Source organism: Terrapene carolina, unplaced genomic scaffold (genome assembly GCF_002925995.2).
Source record: "Terrapene carolina triunguis isolate 2854851 unplaced genomic scaffold, T_m_triunguis-2.0 Scaffold112, whole genome shotgun sequence".
NCBI classification, from domain to species: Eukaryota; Metazoa; Chordata; order Testudines; family Emydidae; genus Terrapene; species Terrapene triunguis.
Window position 1 is genome coordinate 12,662,018 of NW_020664463.1, and position 22,169 is coordinate 12,684,186.

Genomic DNA, 22,169 nt, shown 5'->3' on the forward strand with positions numbered 1-22,169 from the left:
AGAGAGAGAGAGAAATGAAGGGGGAGGGAGTAGCTCCCTTTTATGGACACCCAGCCAGCCAGTTAGCTATAAAATCCCTGTTAGTAGCTGTTCTCTACTTGCTTTAACTGTAAAGGGTTAAGAAGGCCATAGGTAAAAGGAAGTGAGTGGGCACCTAACCAAAAGAGCCAATAGGAAGCCTAGAACTTTTTTAAATTGGGGAAAAAACTTTCCCTTGTCTGTCTGTGTTATTCTCCCGGAGAGCAGAGACAGGGCTGGAACTATGCTGTAGGAGCTTGGGCCAGGTATGAAAAATCATCAGATCATACCTAGAAACTACTCATTTGAAACCCCAGATATATAAGTAGATCGGGAAATGTCTAGGAAGACGTGATTAGGTTTATCTCTTTTATTTCTTTATGGCTTGTGGACTCCTCAGTGCTAACCCCAGGTGTTTTTGTTTTGCTTGTAACTTTTAAGCTGGACCTCATGAAAGCTATTCTTGATTCTTAATTTTTGTATTTGCTCTTTTTAAATCTACCAATAGCCTGAGTTTTCAGATGTATTTTTGTCTTTTTTTTTTAAATAAAATTTACCTTTTTTTTTTTTTAAGAACAGGACTGGAGTTTTGTGTCTTAAGAGTTTTGTGCACATGTTGTTTAATTAGCTGGTGGCAACAGCTGGTTTCCTTTGTTATCTTTCTCAGCTTTTCCGGGGGGGAAGGAAGGAGGGCGCGCGAAAGGGCTTGAGGGTACCGCATAGGAAGGAATTCCCAAGTGCGCCTTCCTGGGTTCTCAAAAGGGGTTTTTGCACTTGGGTGGTGGCAGCATCTACTCATCTAAGGTCAGAGAGAAGCTGTAACCTTGGGAGTTTAATACAAGCCTGGAGTGGCCAGTATTACCTCTAATTTTTAGAATCTTTGCGGGCCCCCACCTTTTGCACTCGAAGTGCCAGAGTGGGGAATCAGCCATGACAGTGTGTCAGCAACTGTGTTTGTAGACACTAATACTGTGTGGAGGGATGAGATCTATTGTCTTGCTGGGATGTTCCCCAAGCATTGTGCAGAGTGGTGGGCAGCCTTAGGCTGGGACTACTGTGAAGAGCCAGCTCCTTAGGGCAGCGGCTGAACGTTCCTGCAGCCAACTTCTCTAATTCTCGCTACCCTTGGGAGTTACAATAGGTGCATGGGGAGCATACAGCCTATATTGCCAGGGCAAGAGCTAATTCTGGCAGCAAATTTAATGACAGGGCTCCCCCACCTCTCTCAGTGGCTCTTAAGAAGTGGCTGGGTGATTTGTCCAATTGTATTTTTCCCTCCCTCCACTTGCAGCGCTTGTGACCCCAAGAGCTGTCTGCTCCTCCTGTTCTCCCATCAGCCAACAGTTTTTATGCTTCTCCCACATTAGCTGTTGTGATCCACTCTGGCCTAAAACTGGGCTGTTTAGAGGAGGTGGCAGAGGAGGAATTTTCTGTTATTTGATGCAGTGTTCCACCACAACAGGTGGGACACTATCAGCTTTCTATCTACTGTGCCTCATGCCTGATCAGCAAAGCCCAGCCCCTGCTTTCAATCCGAAAGCGGAGGCAAGACTAGGAAACAGAAATAAAAATGAACAAATTGGGGGGCTTACTCTAAAATGTATGATACTTATATGCCCCCCCCCCATTACTTTGGAATAAATTGTATGCTAAATTTCTAGTCTAAAGGATCCTTTAAAGGTGATTGTGCACATATTTATCTAGACCGTTTTAAAGTATATTTCATTTCCCTGACAATCAATAATGTCTCTAAATCACTTTAAAATATATTGGGAAAACCACGGCCTATGATGGAAGTGCTGACACATGGCAGTGCAAATGGACATGCTATAATGAACGTACTTATATTTAATCCTATTTAAAAGTTGTATGTCTAGGTTGAAAGGGGTCCCCTTATCGTTTTATGCCCCATTTTTTTCTGCTGAGTTTCATTTAGCATTTCATCCCTTTTAGATACCATTTGAGATGACCATGCACGCACGCTGATCCCCTTAAATGCTTTCCAGCAGAAACCAATGTTCAGAAACTCATAACATTACATTTCGTGCCCTTGCCCTTTCCCGCACTTTGCAGACACAGAGGGAAAAACTGCACTGTGCCAGTAATCTCATTTACTCCTATCAGCTTGCCTCCCTAACCCAAACAGCAGAAGGCTGTCATTATACCCCATCTCACAATCTTGATACATTTCAAAAGAAAATCTGCTTTTCAAGAGTCATTAAAAAAAAGGAAGTAGTCATTGGTTACTCTGCCAATAGTGACACCCTCAAGTGAGGCTCTAACATTGGTAACTAAGGTGTGTGTTATTGCTATTGATCTGAAATTCCTATTCTGGAACAGAATCAAAATTTCTGCATGTAAAACAAGAATAGACTTTTTTATAGGTTTTTCTTGACTGGAGAAAAAAAGAATTGTAGAACAATTTAATTCTGTTAGAGAAATGGCAATCATTCACACTAACCACGGTCCAAAGGTAATTTACATTTTTATATATTCATTTTTAATATTTGTAACTGGTCTTATTCATGCCTGTCAACTATATTTTATTCAAAGGGATGTAAACACTACAGTATTCAGTGTATCTCCTGAGTGCTACATGGCCTTGCTATTGCACTGTACATTTTTGACACAATCAGAAATGCAGAATCATAAAACTAAAGTTGTAAGAAACTTTGTACAGTGAAGGCCATTTTGCAAGAGCTCAAACAGAGTGAAGCAAATGCAAGTCCCAAATGTAGGGCAATGTTCCCATTGCTATTCTGGTTACAGCAAACCTCAGCTTAAAATGAAATTGTTCTAGGGAGAAAAATATAGAACTATGGGACAAATACTGGTTTGGAAGATCAGAGAGCAGGTGAACACTCCCTGTCAACACAGAACTGAGATCCATGGGGCTGCTCTGAACAGAGAAACACAATGGGATTTGGTATGGAAAATGGGCAGGGCCAATCTTCCCTTTGAAGGGGGATGCAGACAGCCCTGAGGTTATTGCAGCTGCTACAAGTCCTATCAGGAAAGATTCTTCCCTTCTAAGAACCCAAGCTCCTGCCAGAGGTGACCAGTTCACAAGCCCACTACTCAAAGGCTACGTCTACATTTATGGCAGTGTATAGAGTGTTTATACCCTGCTAGCATGGGTATAAATAGCAGTTGTAGACGGTGAGACACAGTTTAGGCAAGTAGAGTGCCCTACACACCTGACCCTGCAGGCTCTCTACACAACCAAACAGTGCCTCTCACATCTACACTGCTACTTATAGCAGTGAAGGGATCTGCTGACTCTTTGCTGCTGGAACTTTTCCCTGGTGAAGTGAAAGGCTCCGGCAGCAGGGAAGGGCTCTGGCAGTGGGGAGACAGCAGGGAGCTGCCAGAGCCTGTTAACACTATTAAAGTCAATGATGTTGTACCAGAATAAACAAGGGAAGGATTTAGTTCCCAAGGTGGACTGACATGCTCTCCCACTTGTTAATGAGTTAACTAAACAGGGTTTGTTGTGTTTCAATATGCTAAGTGATGGGCATTCTCTCCACAGCATTTGGGGTGATGCTCCACAGCCCATAGACTTCAGAGAGTTTAAGACTTTCCAACATCACTTTTATTTTACACATGCCTTCAATTATAGTTTGACTCTTGAAGGATATATCCTCTAGTTCACATTTTATTCTTCTCTCACCCTGGCAAGAGACTGTAAGAGTAGCCATTTCTGGGTAAAGAGAGGTCAGGTGTTATCCTCCCTGCTCCTCATCTCAGACCAGTCAGACAGCCCCTCTCCCTGCACTTCAGACCAACCAGACCAGCTGCCGCAGCGCCCTGCTACGCTCCCTCATCTCCTCCCATTACCCACACTGTGTCAGACAAGCCCTACTCTCTCCAGCAGCACTCCCCATTTCAGGGCACCCTTCCAACGTCACACAGCTCCTGCAGCGTCACCCCTGCCCTGTTCTCCCCGCAGCGTCACCCCTGCCCTCCCCAGCCAGCAGGATTACGCGACCGCCCCCTCCTCTCGTCCCCCAGTCAGAGCCCCCAGTGTGGCTGCAGCCCCTCCCCTGGCCCCGCGCCCCGCCCCGCGGACTCGGCGGAGGCAGCCGGCTGAGCCCGCAGCTGGCAGAGCGCGGCGCAGCGGGGGCCGCCTGCGACTCCTACCTGGGAGCGGGAGCCGAGCTCGGGCGCTCTCCGGGCGGTCACCAGCTTGGCCGTGGTCTGCAGGTTGATGGGGGCGCTCTGCGGGGGCTCCACGCCGGCCGCGCTGCAGCCCAGCCCCCCGTTGATGTGCGCGGTCACCATCGCGATGGGAGCCTTGGCCGGCAGGACGGAGATGGCCAGGCTCTGGCTCTGGCTGCCGCCGCCGGACGCTTTGAGAAGCGCAGGGACCCCGCCGCCGGGCTTGGTGTTCCCGCTGCCCCCGCTTCCCACCAGCACCGCCGCGGGGCAGCTCCGCACCGCCAGCTTCTGCCACAGGGAGAAGGAGAGAGAAAAGCGCGAGCGTCACCACCGGCACAATCCCCTGCCCCTCGGCCCCCGCCCGGCACGCGGCGGAGAGGAGCCGAGGGGTGCCCTGGCACCGCCGCGAGCGCATGCAACATCTGCAGCCAGCCCGGCTCTGCCAGGCGCTCCAGCAGCAGCCCAGAGGCGGCACTGCGCCCTCCCTACGGAGCCCTGACCCGGAGCAGCCCTGCCTGCCACCGCCGCCTGCTCCAGCCGGGGGCGCCCCACCGAGAGCCTGGCTGCATGTGCCTTCTGCCTCTGGGCTACTTTATGCTCCCGGAGCCGGGCTATGTACCAGGAGAGAACAGAGACCCAGAGCCAGCGAGTACCATCGCTAGCATTTCTTAAAGGATGAAGGAGAGCTGGCCAGATCTTTAGTATCATTTTCTCCACCCTCACCAGGTTGCTGTTAACAGCGCACTGGCTTAGTATAGCTTTTTATTTGTCTGATCAATTTCTTTACCTGTTAAAGTGGATTTTTAGGGGTGGGTTTGTTTGTTTGGGGGAGGAGGGGAGGGAGTTGCTTAATTCCCCCTGAATCACTTTCTGAAGGGGTTTTGGTTGTGTGGTTCGACAGCACCAAGCACAAGGTCCGTGACTAGGGGTTACATCACTACAAGTGATAAATAATAATTGATAAAAGGATTTCAGAGCGGGCTAGCCAGTCTTTTCAAACTGTCATCTTTCATTAGACTGCAAACCACATTACAGCTTCCAGTCTTACCCTACACTTTTTAATTTCCCAATTCTTCAGATTTTACTTTTCCAAGTGTTGTCACTTCATTTTTTTAAATTTACATTTTCTTTAAGATTTTTTTTTAATAACCAGCATTATTTTTCAAGCTATTGGGGTCAGGCATTCTAGTGAAAGCCAGAAAACCTGTTACTATTTAAGGCATATAAAAATGTCACGTTTGTGAAAAGGTATTAGTATTACTGAGAACTTATAGCTATTTTATTTTGGATCAGGTTTTCTTCTACTATTCCATATTATGCTGACATACTCATGCCTTTATAGTTGGCAAAGTACTGGATACAAGAGACTTGTGTCAAACCTGTTTTTATCTTTATCTCATTTTAGCTGTATTAAACATCTTGTATTATGTATCACTCATATTCAGAACAAGATACAGCTTTCTGAGTAAGATTTCAGCTTTTCAGTAATATTGTTTCATTTTATATCATATGTAATATATCATTAAAAGCTCATAATTGAGACCATGGGCAAAATTCTGCTCTCAGTTACAACAGTATAAATCTGTTACTTAGAAATAAATAGAGGTTGAATTGAATTCAATCCACAGCTGCCTCTGTATCTGTGTGCCATTTACTTTAATGGGGCCAGGATTTCCAGTAGTGTAAGTGAGAGCAGAATACGTCCCATGCATCTATATTTTACTTTTGTCATATTTTATAACTGGATTTTAATGTCTACCCTAAGAAGTTCCCAATATTTAGATTGCCAGGATGGGAAACTTCACATCACAGAAATGTACAAATATTTGTACTGCTACACACAGTTTCACTATAAGCGTAAGGACATTCATTGTTTTCCTCATATAGCATTTAAAAAGATACCAAAATACTTTAAATTTTCTCTAACTCAATTCAACCGAACAAGCAAAACAAGATATGCAGTATTTGACTCAATTCAACAGAACAAGCAAAACTGAAGATATGCAGTATTTGGAACAACAGTGGAAACAAAAGCAAGTTAAGAAGCAGGAAGGATACTTTCCTTACACAGTTTAATACCCAATAATTGCTTTTCAACTTGCTGCAAAGGGGAAAAATAGAGAAAATACAAAGCAGAAATTGTGTACAATTAAACTTTTTTAGCTGTTTCTTTACTCACATTAATATGATCCACACATCCCACTGAGAGACATATTAATAATAGTTTCTTTGTGACACTATTTTCATAATAAATTGATGAAAATGCCTATTTGTATATATGCACCAGAAATAGCTGAAACATGATTAGTTTTGTTGTTTGTTTTAAATTTTAACTCAAAGCAAACATTACGTGGTTTTTATGGTTCACCCCTCTGTATTTTTCCTTGTTAAAGGGATATTTGTATTCCCCTTTAAGGATAAGTTTTTACTTTTATCCTTAAAAAAGGTAAATGCAGGGAAGAATGTTGCCACTATCATAAACCTGAAATAACCAACCAACTTATTCCAAAAACTTCTACTGAGTGGACAAAACAATACTTCTTATGATGTACATATTGAAATTATTTGTTTAAAAAGGCATGACTTTTAGAAGCTAGATGTGGAAACGTATCTGAGTGGTAGAATTCAAGATTAGTTTCAGAAAGCTAAACTCACCTGTTTGGAAGAGGTGACTTTTTTCATTTGTGTCTGATTGAATTGTTCCATGAAAATTCATCTATTAACCACACCAAAACATCTCACTTAGTCAGATTCTTTTGGTAAGAGAATAGAAACTATATGGTTTTTCTTTTTTAAATAACTTTTTTTAATGTTATACCCCAGGAAGTGCTGATAAAGGCATCTTGGCAGAAACAATAGAGTGTAGTATGACAGGTTAAAAAAATCCCCAACAAAACCTACATCTGCTGTATTACATTTCTGCTAAATTAATTAAAAGAATATTCTTGTTTCTAAAAGAGACAGAATCTGCATTTTGGGAATCAGTCAGCATAACATATTCTCTGACACTTTTGGAATGAATAATAATAAGACTCTAAGCATGCTTTGGGCATAACAGTCAAAAACATGTGCTGTCATAATAGGGGAGCCAAAAAAAATATTGGCTCTAAATGCTGGAAAGCAGCACACTGCTTCTCATCTACAGCATATCAGTCCTCACAATACACCAATTTTGAAGCAGCGCCTTTTCAATAGCAGCACAACTTTCATTTTCACTGCAGGATGCCACAGGCAAACTGGAGTTTGAGATATGTATGCCAGTCACATGCAAACACACTTCAGTGTGCTGGAAAGCTGCTGCTTGTTTATGATTTTCTATATTCTACATGGCAGATTCCTCTTCTTAGATTTCAACTGTACAAAGCAGTGCTTATATTTTTTTCCCAAATGTATCAAAATAGCTTTACCCTTTATGTTTATTTTTAAATGCAAAAAAACAGTGTGTTCCACAGAGGTTTGTGCTCATAAAGGTTTGTAGGATGTGGGGGAAACAGGGATGCAACAGTTTTACTCTCATTCCAGGACATTTGGAATAAGTGAGGCTCCTACCAGCTACTCAGATGCTACCTTGTATAATTATTAAACAGATTGCTGAGTTTCATATTAAAGAAAAGGGAATAGGGGAGAGAGATGGATTTGAAGAATGCTGCTTTCAGAAGCCACAGGCAAAAGCAAATAGCTATTCTGTCTCAGTACAGATGCTGGAACATACATGCACCGACACCCACATTGGGGAGCTGATATTACCATTCACTGTACGTTAAGGTTTCCGTTTCTCCACTTTTACTCTTCTGCAGTTTACATCATTTTTTGGTAACCTTACAAGGTCTGATGTGTCTTGTATATCAATAGTAATCCACACATGTACCTATGTAGATTGTTAAATAAGAACGATCACATTCTAAAACAATGTTATACTCTGCTACTGATTATCTTCCCCTGTGGCAGTGACTTTAAACTGATACAAGCCTGCCAACAAACCTTCATGTTTCCAAACTAAGATATGTGACCTGTTTAAAAGGGACTTAGAATTCACTGCCCATTGCTGTCTATATTGTAACCACTTCTGCCTTAGACATAGACTTTGTTCCAGTAATCCTTCCAGAATGATATTGTCTGATAATGCACTTTTGCTATGAAAAATTGCAATTGTTTCCAGAGCAACATCTATTATTTTCCGGAGCTGGCCTAGAAGGAAAAATGTTCTGTATGAGAGTTTGTCAAGCTCTCAGAAGAATGGTAACCTATTATAAAACTAAAGCGAAGGCCTACCAATTAATAATTTAACATTTGTCACAAACCTAAGGCACTGCATGTGAGATAGCTGAATAGAGATTCCCTCAGAGAGGAGGGTCTTGACCTCTGTTAATTTACTCAGTTCTTACAATAAAACTCAGTTGAACAATTGACTCTTTAATATTCTAACAGTGACAGACCACAATTCTTATTCTGGCAATAACCAAAATATATGGGATGTTTCAAGATTTGTGGTTTTGGTAACAGTATGAATTTTCATATGCTTTTCAATGTGTTTCCAGTTGCCATTTTTGATACCCAGCTGTGAGCAATGACCCTTATTCATTTGGGCCTTGATCCTGCAAACACTTATGATCCTACATAACTTTACACAAAGAAGTAGCCCTAGAGAAGTGAATAGGGCTACTCCCATGAAGAGATGTATATACCTATGTAAGTATTTGCAGGACTAGGGCCTTAGGTGGGATCGATGATGTGCTACCAGTATTTCAACAAAGGGCTCCCATAAAAACATCCTCTTTGCCTGTGGACAACCCCAAATACCACGGCTGCTGTGCTCACAGAGTGGAAGGGTGAGGAACTGAAGAATCTGTTTGGTTTCCCATTATTAAAAATGCTCTGTCATATCCATAACTTTGATGGGAACATTTTACACTCTGTTCCTGAACAACAGTTTATTGATAATAGATCACTATGTCCAATCTCTATCATTTGAACTGGGGCAATGGCATTTGTAGGTGAGTCTGGGACAGCGTCTCCTTCCCATTTTATTTTTTAAACAACCTGCCATTTTGGTGCAATCTGGTTCATTCCAAAGTGGGGGAAATTGCACTACAGAAATATTTTTAATGAACCTTAAGGATAGGTCATCACTAGGAGGGATGATTTAACAGCATCCAGAGAGTGGGGGTGAACTCCATCAGAGGCAGGAGATCATCCAACCTTCCCTTTAATTTGGTGTTGCAATTTTACCAAGTGGCTCCAGGGAGCCCACTCCAGCACATCGCCACTGAGGAGTTAACACTCTTTCTGCTTGCTGATCCACAAAGCAAGAGCCAATCGCAGCCCTCTCAAGTGTGCCATGATAGAGACCGAAGAGCATAAGGGAGACAAATATGAGGCAGAAAGAACTATGGATAGAGAGAGAAAGAGATAGATACTTAGAAAAGCAGTAGTGACTTCACTGCTGCTTGGAATTGTCTCCTGGCTTCTAGTATTCATCAGCAGGAAAAAGAAAAATCTGATGAGAACTTGAATATAGATCAAAAAACATCCTGACAGAACTGTCATAGGGTATGGAAAGCATGAATAGACTTTTAGAGCGATGACAGATCCTTGGTCAAACAAGAACTGCCCTTTGGAGAAAACAGATCAGGAAGGTACAAAGGAAGGAAGGTTTGTGTGTTGAGGCACAAAGTATGGTAGCTACTAAAAAAAAAAAAAGGCTTCTTTTGTGTGTTGTTTTCTCCCCCTCCCCTTTTTTTTGACAACTTACTGCCTGCCTGTCATTAAAAATAAGAATCCATTCATTTTTTCTCAGATCTCTGCTAATTAGCCATCGCTGCAGCAGGGCACAAGGATTTATAGTCAAAGCAAATACCCATTCTAATCAAAACTGTAGCAAACTGGGGTTTTGTTTGACGTTAACCTGAAAGTCAGTTATTGTACCACTGATGTACATACCACATTACAAGCTGAGTGCTTTCAGCATCCCTCTATCAGTGTGAAATATTTAATCGGCACAAGGATCCAATCAGCACAGTAGAGAGGAATCTAGTGTGTGCATTAATTTACTTTCAAATGAAAAGCAGTACAGCAGGTCAGAAACATATAACCTTCCTCCCCTCCCTTCCCCAAACACAGAACACCAGAAGAGTTTGGGGATGGGGGAGGGAATGGAAGCCACTCTATGTGATTCCAGATTGGAGATTTAGAAGGAAATTAGTTATTCCTGCCAAAGGATGACAAATGCTGCCTGGAGTAGAGGAGAAGGGACTCCCCCCACAAAAATAATCGATTAATTAAAATGGCTCACTATTTCTGAGTCTTCTTAAACTAAAGAGGTTGTAAAACCTTTTTTTCCAGCATGTCTTTAATTAAGAGAGACAACAAACACCCAACAAATAATGAATGAGCCTTTGTATTTAGGTATAATGACTCTATGCTCTGACTAGCTCTGATCTGTGTTAAGATACTCTCCAGTAAAGCTCTTCATTAGGAATAAAAGTGTTTTATAAGTATTACCAAGCACTTTTACACATCAGCAGTTTTTATATATTGCAGAAGTATATTGCCATGTACAGAAACTAAATGTCATACACTACCAAATTTACTTTTAATCTCTCAATGAGAAAGACATTTCTCAGAGTTTTCTTTTAAATGTAGACTATGTAGCACCTAATCTGTGTGAAACCCAATGAAAACATCAATAAAGAAGAAGAAGTCATTAATGATAATTTCTAATGTAAACTTTAAATAAATGAACCTAATGCTGTCACAAATGAAACCTAAGTGCAAAGGCACTGTAATGGGTAATAATTAAAATCACCAGAAAAACTACCCCTTATGTCAATCTGATATGACAAACTCTCAAAAATGGCTAGTTTCCAGCACAGGATGGTAATGAAGAATTAGCAGATCTACGTGAAGAGAGAATTTTCAACAGTGGTAAATATTCTAATAACAGTAACAGTGGGATTGTAAAAGCATAAATTCACTTAAATGCAATTATCCTTTAATTTCTATAACCATTACACAGCCTGCTGGGTAAAAAATAAAATAAAAATGTACTTCCCACTGTATTGCTAACTGGCAATCCACTCATCAAAGCTTCGAATTATCTGCTTAGTGACTTGTAAAAAGCACTTTTTAACAAATGAGGAGTAGGGGGGATGAGGATGATATTTAATGAGAAACGTCAAACTCATATTATGGAACGTTCTAGAAGAATCTCTGCATTTTAGAGGGGAGGAGGAGGGGCAGCTGGATTTTTTTTTTTTAATAACCTCACAAATAATCTCTCCTCCTTTCTCTCTCTCAAACCATGTCAATGATCAAGGAAATGAGAACAAGGCGCTTGATTCACAGCTGACTCTCTGTTCTTGTTACATCAGATCAAGAAAGAGCAATCTAACAGGGGCGCCTATTTCTGCAGGGGAAACAAATCTACAAGCTGGCATTTTGTCTCTTAGTCCTATTAATTACCTATTTTTTGCTCTCAGAAACAGACCTTTGTAACTTGCAATCCAGACTAACCAAAATATAATATATCTACACTCACACACATATGTATTTAAAGCCTATGCTAAAAAACTTCATTGAGGCTGATGGACTGATTTGGATTTTATTTGATGAACAGATCACTCTTTTTTCCCTTAATCCCAGCAAAAACTCTTTACTACAGTGAAAATATTAAGATAAGGCCTGATCTAAAGCCCACTGATGCTAATAACCACCTTTCAGTTGACTTCAGTGGTTGGATCAGGCCCATAGTGAAGACCAGTGAGACATGCTATATCTAGTGTGCAAATCTATGAAATGCTTTAAAATATTTTCTTCTTTTAAGCCCTAATTTACAGAAAAGCAAACTTTAGCTTGATCTCATTAATATACATCTGCCGTGCATACAGGCATTCTCCCTCAACAGACCCTGTGGTGTTTTAAATTGCTCCCCACTGGGTAACATGGGTCCTCTGGTAACCTAAAGCTGTAGTCCTACATGCGATTAGCAGCTCAGGAGATTTACATACTTTTGCTGTTGCCTGCTTCATAGCTTTCCATGATTTACCATGCCCCAGCGTTCGTGAGGATTGCGTTTATTTGGCTTATTTAATCATGTTTTTTTAAACAAAACAAAACTGGAGTGTACACCATTTAAACATTCATGTGCTTCTCATTTACGTTTTGAAAAAACAAAAGGCATCGTGATTAAAGGGCACAAGCATGCAGCACAGCATATGGAGCCACAGTAAGTGCCCCAGAACTAGCTGAATGTTTCTATTGTGTGAAAGACTTGTTCATTACAGCTACAAGATGCAATGCAGATATTTGCATTTTTTAAGAGGTGCATCTCATGGCTTTTAGATAAATCACGGAATCCAGAGCCTTTCTAAATGGCATCAAAGCCCACATTTCTTGATATCCTAACTCCCTTTGTTTCTGTAGACATGCAGCCTTTGCCTCGCTGAGTATTTTAATGTCTGAATTTCATTAAAGTTTGCATCCTCATGTTTCCAACCCAAGATATGAGCTCACAGGCTTGTGCGTTTTACTTACAAATGCCCTATCCTCTATTATCAAGCAGGGTAAACAGGGATGTTGCTGCATGTGATTTAAAAATAATAATAAATTACAGTAATTTATGAAATCTAATTTTAAATATGCTCCCAACTGATCCACTTCCCCCCAAGACCTTCAGACTTTTTTAAAAATAAACAATAATTTCTAAAATCTAATTTCAGATATGCTATCTATTGAATCTCTTTTCCCCCTAAGACCTGATCATCCTTCTCTGATCCCTTCCTCCCCCCTCAAAATTGAATTTGTGAATGCATATCTTCATTGCCATAGCATAAAGGTTTGACAACACAATAAACCAAGCAAACTCTCTTTTCAGCTACTACAGAATCTTCCTGAAATGAACAAATGCAGTGAACAGATATTGGCCTCCCAGGGGATCAAAACATCAGTTCCTTGGTATATATATAAAGAAGAGAGAAGTTAAATGGTTGTGTTTCCCCCAAAGGAAGGCATAGCTTTAGTTGTGAACTATTCCCATCAGAAATACTGGATAAGTTGCAAAGAAAACAGAAACCTGCCTCATTCCCAACCCCCCAAAACACATATAGACAGTTCCCCAGGACTCCTACAGGCACATTTTATTCCAAGAGCTCCAGCATTTATGGTTACAATATGTTAGGGTGAAACAATGACCGTTTTCTAACTTCAGGCATATTTGCATTTTAGTCATGATACTGCTCCAATCAGCATTACAAACCACTTTCCAACTCTCCAAAGTATGGCTTTGATGAAAACAAGAGGGGGTGGGGGTTGGGAGACCCGAACAAAAACACTTTAGCCCAAACTGGGTGCCTGTTAGGCTCCTAAATCCACAAGCAGGCACCTAAATCAGTGACCTCAGGGATCACTGCCCGCTGTCACAATTCAGAGCAGCAGAAGCCACTGTAAAGGTAACTGGAAATAGGGCAGATGCACCTTGATAATCCGGGAATTCCACCCAGCTTGTGCTGAGAGGATCTCAGTGCAGAAAAGTGCCTGAGCCATAGATCCTGCTGCAAAACTTAGAGAGAGCTCTCTTCAGAGATCAGGACTGGAATCAGGTCCTTCTACCCCCATCTCTGACAGTAGAGTCTTCTGCGACCTTGGGCAAGTCACTTTACCTCTCTACCTCAATTTCCCAATCTGTAAAATGGGGATAATAATTTGTTACGACCTCACAGAGGTATTGTGAGGATTAATTAGCTATTGTTTGTTAAGTGTTATTTCTTTATTATTAAAACCTAGTTTAGGTCACATGACTTTGTCTCGGCCATCTGGATTATGACTGGCAATCCAAAGGTATGGTATTATCTTGCTGTTTCTCTAATCTCTCTTGCTAATCTTATTTAATATCATAAAGCAGAGGAAATCTGAGATACTTTTGTGGAGATAAGGATCAGAGATTACAGCCCCACGTTTTTCTCTGATTCTGAGAGTGCAGATCTGGCCAGAGAACACAGAGAATGGGGGGAAGGGTGCTCCTCCTTCCTTCCACATGAAAGCTCATCTGTGCTGGCTCCCCAGGGACCCACCATCATGGGAAGAAGAAAGGGGGTGGAGTGGTAAATCTGACAGATTTTCCCCAAAACCAAAGTTACACTACATTACAATAATTTATGATGCATCTTCTATCATGCAAGGAAGGCCCCGGACAGTGTTGTCATGCGTCCAGTTTTCGGCCGGAACACCTGGTCGAAAAGGGACCTTGGTGGCTCCGGTCAGCACAGCCAGCAGGGCTGGCAGCCTCCGTGTGGCTCCCGGAAGCGGTCGGCATGTCCCTCCGGCTCCTAGGTGCAGGGGTGGACACGGGGACTCTGCATGCTGCCCCCACCCTGGGCTGCAGGGGTGGCGCCTGCAGACGGTGGCAGTGCGCAGAGTTCCCAGCTGCCCCTGCAACCTAGGAGCCAGAGGGACATGTCGCCTCTTCCCAGGAGCCGCCTGACATAAGCGCCGCCCAGAGCTCGCACCCCAAGCCCCCTCCCACACCCAAACTCCCTCCCAGAGTCTGCATCCCGCACCCCAACCTTCTGCCCCAGCCCCGAGCCCGCTCCCACACTCCAAATCCCTCAGCCCCAGTCCGGATCCCCTTCCTGCACCCTAAACCCCTCATCCCTGACCCCACCCCAGAGCCCACATCCCTAACCCAGAGCCCTCACCCTCACCCTCTCCCACACCCCAACCCTCTGCCCCAGTCCGGTGAAAATGTGCAAGTGAGCGAGGGTGGGGCGGGTGGGAATGGAGTGAGCTGGGGCCTCAGAGGAGGCGAAGGGCAAGGGTGTTTGGTTTTCTGCATCAGAAAGTTGGCAACCCTAGCCCTGGGTGGTTATGGAAGCCCTTGGCAGGAGTAAATTAGAAGGGCTACCCAGCAGCACAGAGACAACCACCACAGAGAACCCCTTAGTCACCAGCAGAGACCCCAGATCTGCATCAGGAAGTAGAATACAGGACTGCTCCTGAGCTTTTTCTCCATCTAGACCTAGCAAGGAGATTATGAGTAGGGCCCTACCAAATTCACGGCCATGAAAAATGCATCATGGACCGTGAAATCTGGTCTCCCCCCGTGAAATCTGATCTTTTGCGTGTTTTTACACTGTACTATATAGATTTCCTGGGGAAGACCAGCATTTCTCAAATTGGGGATCCTGACCCAAAAGGGAGTTGCAGGGGTTTTTTTTTAGAGGGGTTGCAGTATTACCACCCTTACTTCTGCGCTGCCTTCAGAGGTGGGTGGCCAGAGAGCAGCAGCTGTTGGCCGAGCACCCAGCTCTGAAGGCAGCGTCCCGCCAGCAGTAATGCAGAAGTAAGGGTGGCAATACCATACCATGCCATCCTTACTTCTGTGCTGCTGCTGGCAGCGGCTCTGCCTTCAGAGCTGGGCTCCCACCCAGCAGCCACCGCTCTCCAGCTGCTCAGCTCTGAAGGCAGTGCCGCCATCAGCAGCAGTGTAGAAGTAAGGGTAGTAGGGGGTGTTGCAGTACTGCTACCCTTACTTCTGCGCTGCTGCTGACGGTGGCTCTGCCTTCAGAGCTGGGTTCCTGGTCAGCAGCCGCCGCTCTCCAGATGCCCAGCTCTGAAGCCCCTACAATAACCTTTGAAGCCCCCCACAACTCCTTTTTGGGTCAGGGCCCCTACAATTACAACACTATTCAGATTTAAATAGCCAAAACCATAAAATTTATTATTTTAAAATTCCTATGACTGTGAAATTGACCAATATGGACCATTTGGTAGGGCCCTAATTATGAGCTTTCCTCTGGGATACAGAGGTTGACAGAGACATTTGTTTAGATATCTCTGTGGCACCTATCATTGTAGGTTCTGAACATTTCACAGACTTTAATGTATTTATCTTAATAACACCAGTTAGGTAGGAAAGTGCTATTATCTCCAGTTACCAGATGAGGAACTGACACACAGAGACTTTCCCAAGTCTAAACAGAGTCAGTGGCAGAGCTGGGAATTGAATCCACACCTCCTTAATCCCAGGCCAGGGCCTTAATCATCAGATCATCCCTCATCTTTCTTCCTTACATTAGTCACCTTCTCACCGGATTGCTGCAATGTGTTTGATCTGGGGCTACACATGATGAACACTGGAAAATTTTAGATAGTGCAAAAGACAACTGCCCTGCTTATTTGACCTAGTGACTAAGGCTACGTCTTCACTACAGGGGGGGGTCGATTTAAGATACGCAAATTCAGCTACGCGAATAGCGTAGCTGAATTCGACGTATCGCAGCCAACTTACCCCGCTGTAAGGACGGTGGCAAAATCGACCTCCGCGGCTTCCCGTCGACGGCTCTTACTCCCACCTTCGCTGGTGGAGTAAGAGCGTCGATTAGGGGATCGATTGTCGCGTCCCGACGGGAAGCGATAAATCGATCCCCAAGAGGTCGATTTCTACCCGCCGATTCAGGCGGGTAGTGTAGACCTAGCCTTAGTTTGAAGAAAGGATACAACAGACCTGGAGGCTGTGCAATAACAGTGAGCCCAATCCTACTCTCAGAGAAGCCAACAGGAGATGTGGATGCCCAGCACATCTAAAAATCAGGCCCAAGGTGTTTCAAAGTTGGATTATCAAAAAATCAAGGACAATCAAAATCAGGGGCTACTTTTGAAAATTTGATAGAAAGTCAGGTCTACAAAACTCAGGAGTTCCTGGTTCTCAGTCCTGTGTTCATACCACTAGATGACACTCCTCTTTTTATGCCCCAAGCACATAAAATAAAGTTAGGGTTTTTGTTTTGTTTTAATCTGATACCATGGACATGGACAGTTGAGAAAGGAGACTCAGAAAAACTGATTGGGGAGGAGGGGGATTGAGAAGAGAAAGAGTGACAATGAGCAAGCCAAACTTGATATTCTAGAAGCTGAACATTTTTTTAGTCTACGAATCACAAATAATAATAATACCACTTGATTAGACATAGAAGATTAATTGATCACAGATACAGCAGGATGTACACAGAATATTTTATTAAATGAGAGTTAAGAGGAAGGAGAGAGTACAATCAACTGATCAGAATTAGTTAATTCTCAAAATAAATTAACAAATGTTGGAAAAGTAAGATATATTTAAAAAACAAAGGGGATAATGTATTTTCATTCCAATTTATGTGAAATGCTAATGAAAGTGGATGTATTTAAAGCAAAATAAAGGTAAGGAACAGTATCGATGTTGGAAAAGTACATTACAAAGCGACAAAGGAGCTGGCTATTGGAAGATAGTGTAGATTCTAACACGAAATGAAAGCACTTGAAAAGCGTTGTTATGGGGCCAAAAAGAGTAATGAGCAGTAACTAATGCAGAGCATGTCAACAGCAGTAAATAATGTAAAAAAAAGTGGAATGTAGAAGAGAGACTGAGAAAGAAAATACTGGCCCACTTCAAAACAACAATAGGGAAATAAACACAAAGGATAAGGAGAAAGCAAGGACACTATGCAGTAACTTTGCATTTATCTTTACAAATAAAGATGGCAACGGGGAGAAAAATTATACAATTCACAGATAAAATGGAAATGATCTGGAAAAGCCTAGAAGCTAGTTAAGGTTTGTGTGTATCTAAACTAGCTTTTAAGCTTCTAATGCAAGCAGAGAAGAGAAAAAGAGTTGTTTGTTGATTGTTCTTGTAAGGCACTTAGATATTACACTGGTGAGGGCCATATAAACCTATGAACCTTAGATAAAGAGACATAGATGGGTGGATATACAGAGAAGATTCAAGAGCACAAAAGAAAAGAGAGGAGAAAATAAGAGACACTTTAGCAAACTTTTTCATAACTGTGGTATGTTTATAGGAATCTCTGAAGATGAGAATAATATATTTCTGGGCCATATATTTCCATTGTGTGCTGTGGAGGGCATGAAATCATAGCCACCCTTATTACAAACCCTACCTCATACTGTCACTCAAACACACTGCCTGGTACACTATCGTGCCACACTGGTTTACTATTGAAAAAAGGTATTCTGCAGAACAGCTGCAAAAAATAAAATAAAATGATGGTCTATGAACAATGGACTGGTGACTCGCTATGCCTACTTTTTGCACATTTCCATCCCTGCCATAGCTTTTTCTGTAAAAGGGGACACATTTCCTTCTGCTATGAAGAAACATAATGCTGGGAAGAAGGGGATGCTGTGGGTCAGCACACTAACCTTTCACCTCTAGAGACCTGAGTTCAAACACCAGGTCAGGCCATACATGAAAAAAATGAGTCTCAGTCTAGTTTCTGTGGTCCAAAATCATCCTGGGCACAACACTAACACTAGGAATGAGTTTGGCCCCAACTATCTAAATCACAAAGCTACCACATCATTTGGTACAACTAAGAGAATATGATCAAAATCACATCTTTGACTGGGGTCACAGGAAAGGAAAGGGAGTGCATTAGAAACAAAAAGTGAGACTGCTTGCACAAAACTGGCTCATTTTATTCCTGTCGCTAGCCACTATTGTTAGTCCCTCACTTTAAGAGCCAAAGTAACTCACAGTTCTTAAAAATAACTCGAAAAGGAAAGTCTAATGGCAATGGCCTTCTTGGGAGAAAATATACACAGACTAACCAGTTTCATAATCTACTGTGATGGAGCTACTGTGAAAAGATAAAATAAGGGATCAAAAAAATAATTCCACAGGTCTATGGATCTTGGCCCAGGGAATCTAGTAAAAGGTGATGGACACCTTTCATCTCTAGGCCACCAATTCGAATCCAGTCAAAGTTTGCAGAAACCAATATTTACTGTCATCTGCTGAGTCTTCTGCGGCCTGTGTAAAAACCGTCCACTTTCCGGCAGACAGTTGTCCACAGCAAAACCCATAATAACTTGCAGCCTTGGTAGAGAGGCTGAAAACTGTCTGGACATAAAGTAAATTACCGTTTCTATCCTTAGAGGATTATAGGGTCTCCGTCAAGTAATTCAGATTTAAAATTTTACTGGTCTTAAAATGTTTATAGCCTATTAGAGAATGTCTTCTGAATACTCAACATCCATTTAAAAGAAAAATCCATCCCTCGATTATTAAAATACGTTTTTATTACTAATAATATTTTTCACTTATACAGACGCTCCCCAACTTACGCAAGCGTTCCGTTCCAGAACGCCTTGCGTAAGTCGAATTTTGCTAAGTCGGGAATGTATACCCGACAATTACGCAAAAAAAAAAAAAAAGCTTACAGAACGTATGGAACTTTTTCCGTGAGTCCGGATTTGCGTAAGTCAGGTTTGCGTAACACAGGGAGCGGCTGTACAGCAATTTTCATCAGAAGAGCCCCTCTCCCCAAACACTTCACAAAAGTTGTGTAAATATCAGTCTCCCAATATTACATATGTGGAAACTGAGACACTGTGAAGTGATTTGCTCAAGGTCACACAGCAACTCAGTGATACATTCTTTCATAATACAAAGCACCATGTGGTTACATCACAATGAACAATAAACACAACTCATGAGCATTATTGGCCAGCAATCTTCTTCTTTGTTTGGCGGTCTACACACAGCCCTGAGTAGTACAGCATACCACAACCCTCCCAGTCAGCCACACTCTCTGAGGGCACCCCCTGCCTCTGGCAGCAGTCTCTGCAACTCTTTGGCAATCTTCTTCAGCTCATCTCACTCACACATCCTGCAACTCAAGTTTTCTTCATCTGATTGTCTTGATGATTTCAGGCATCACTACGTCTATGCTATAAATTCAGGCAATTATTTCTACGTTGGTCCTGTGTGAGGTACAGATAGCACACAACAATCGACTGTAGCATTTCAATTTGAAGGCAGAAATTCTCCTAACGTCCTGTTTCCTTAATGTCCATGACTCACAAGCATATAGGAAGATGACGAAGACAAGAGATTGCAACAATTTTATTTTATACTTCAAGGTAACACCTTTGCTTCTCCAAATGTGGCCGTGCATTGTTAGAGTAGTAGTCATAAGTCCAATTCTCTCTTGGATCTCTATGTGATGTTTGGCATCCACAAAAACATGGCTCACCATCCCATTATTATCCAGTATTTTCTTGCACAGCTCATGCAAATATAATAATTTCTCCACCGTACCTCTTTTGGGTCTAAACCCACTTGCTCTTCAGCCAGGAAGCTTTCTATCTTGGGCTAAATTCTTTTCAGAATGATTTACAGCAGCATTTTGCTAAGGTGTGTCAATAATGAGATTATACGTATTGTCAATGATAGAGCTGGAAATATAACCTACATTTCTTGATTGCCCTTGTCCCAAGACAAAGGACCTGTCTTCTTTTCGAATCTACACAAAACAGTAGTTTCTACATCCCGGCCTGATCCAAAGCTCATTGATGTCAATGGGAGTCTTTCCATTCATGTCAGTGGGTTTTGGATCAAGCCCTCAATGTCAGTGGCTTTGTAACAATAGTTAAATAACAAACACTATTCTGAGAGGTGTGCTGACATCATCAGAAATACTGCTGCCCAAACAAGGAAATAAATAAAAACTGCCAGAGGCATCAAAAAGCCAGCTCAATAAAAACAAGAAGTGATGGCCAAATGCGAAGGGAGAAAAAAGGCACTGAAAGAAAAGTTGTTTTCAAGGAATGCAGACTTTAGGGGGAAAGGGAATTATAACCTATAAACAGGTTTGTTGACAGTATCTTTTCAACTGGTTACAATTATTGCAGGAAAATAGTGCCATGATGAGATAAAGGGAAATGCATTCTATTTTCTGAATCAGAACTTTCAGAAAGAATTGGGTACAATGCGAAGCAGAAGTGTTTATCTAATGTGTAGATAGGCAAAATGCTAGAAGACCTGGAGTGCTGAGTTCAGCAGAGGTTAAATCCATAAGGGAGAAAGTTTCCATTTACAGGTTGCTAGAAAGCAAGTGAAGCTCCTATATGTTTTATGGTGAACACAGTTTATTTATTACTACAGGAGTATCTGTCAGCATTGCTGCAGTTAAGGCTTTATCCGCATTTCTATAATGAAGCCTAACAGAAGAAACTTTTATTACTTGGTCATCTTAGTTCACACTGTGGGGAGGAAACGTAGCACATACATTCTCAGTTCAGATGCACTTTCTTTTAAAATAAAATTTGCTTTAAAAGATTTCTTAATTAGAGGATAAGGGGAGAGAGAGTGGTTGTGTTATGAAAGATCTGAATATAATGAAGTTCACAGTGGCACCCATGCAAAAGTAAGAAAAATCTAAGCACATACAGTCTAAAAAGACTGTTTAACCTGTGCTCTGTCAACACATATGCACATAGCTGATCTACAACCATGGAGAGCCATACTTGCACGTTTCATATGGGCTTATGAAATGCACGCTGAAAAAAGGTGTGTGATCTTAACAAAAGTGGGCTTGTTCTGCCCACTGTAGAATGATGTGCATACTGATCCCAAAATCAGAATAGCAATTATGCTGTTTCCATGAATAACTAACTCCATGACAAGATAGATTAAACCAGTGGGGAGCTTTGCATTGGGACACATAAGTGTCCAGCCCACTCACTCTGCTGGCATAAATGGAAGACAAGGTGCCTACTCCCATGGGAGACAGACAGTAGAGGAAAGACCACCACCTTAGATCTTATGCTTAGTCATCTGCTGCGACTTATGCTTCTGCAGCTCCCCCATGCCTCTGAACTGCAGATCTGTCTGGCACACCTCCAGCCTGGAGCATTTCTGGGCCAAAATGTTGGAAAAAACTCCTGCTGCTTCAGTTTGTACAGCCATTGTACCTCATTCTCCATTCATTTAAATGGGAGTAACTCCATGAACTTTAATGGCGTTACCCTTAGTTTACACTGGGATGAGCAAGTGGAGAAGAGGGCTGAAAATATTAACATTTTTATAAAAATAACTCTACCCAAAGCTCTAAAAGTAGCTCTATAATTTTCTAACCCAGCATCAGCATCAGTTTTCAGAACTAAACCAAAATTAGGCTAAGGGATAAGTATCAATGGGAGGCTGTGTGTAT

The 22,169-nt window shown here is 42.1% G+C and overlaps 1 protein-coding gene across 1 annotated transcript in view; it reads right to left on the minus strand.

Moving 5' to 3' along the window:
* PHF21B (PHD finger protein 21B) overlaps positions 1-22,169 on the minus strand; it is a 208,163-nt gene that overhangs the window by 68,701 nt on the left and 117,293 nt on the right. The window contains exon 7 of the mRNA XM_024204428.1: positions 7,705-7,724. Coding sequence (XP_024060196.1) covers positions 7,705-7,724 — 20 coding nt within the window. The remainder of the gene's footprint in view (positions 1-7,704; positions 7,725-22,169) is intronic.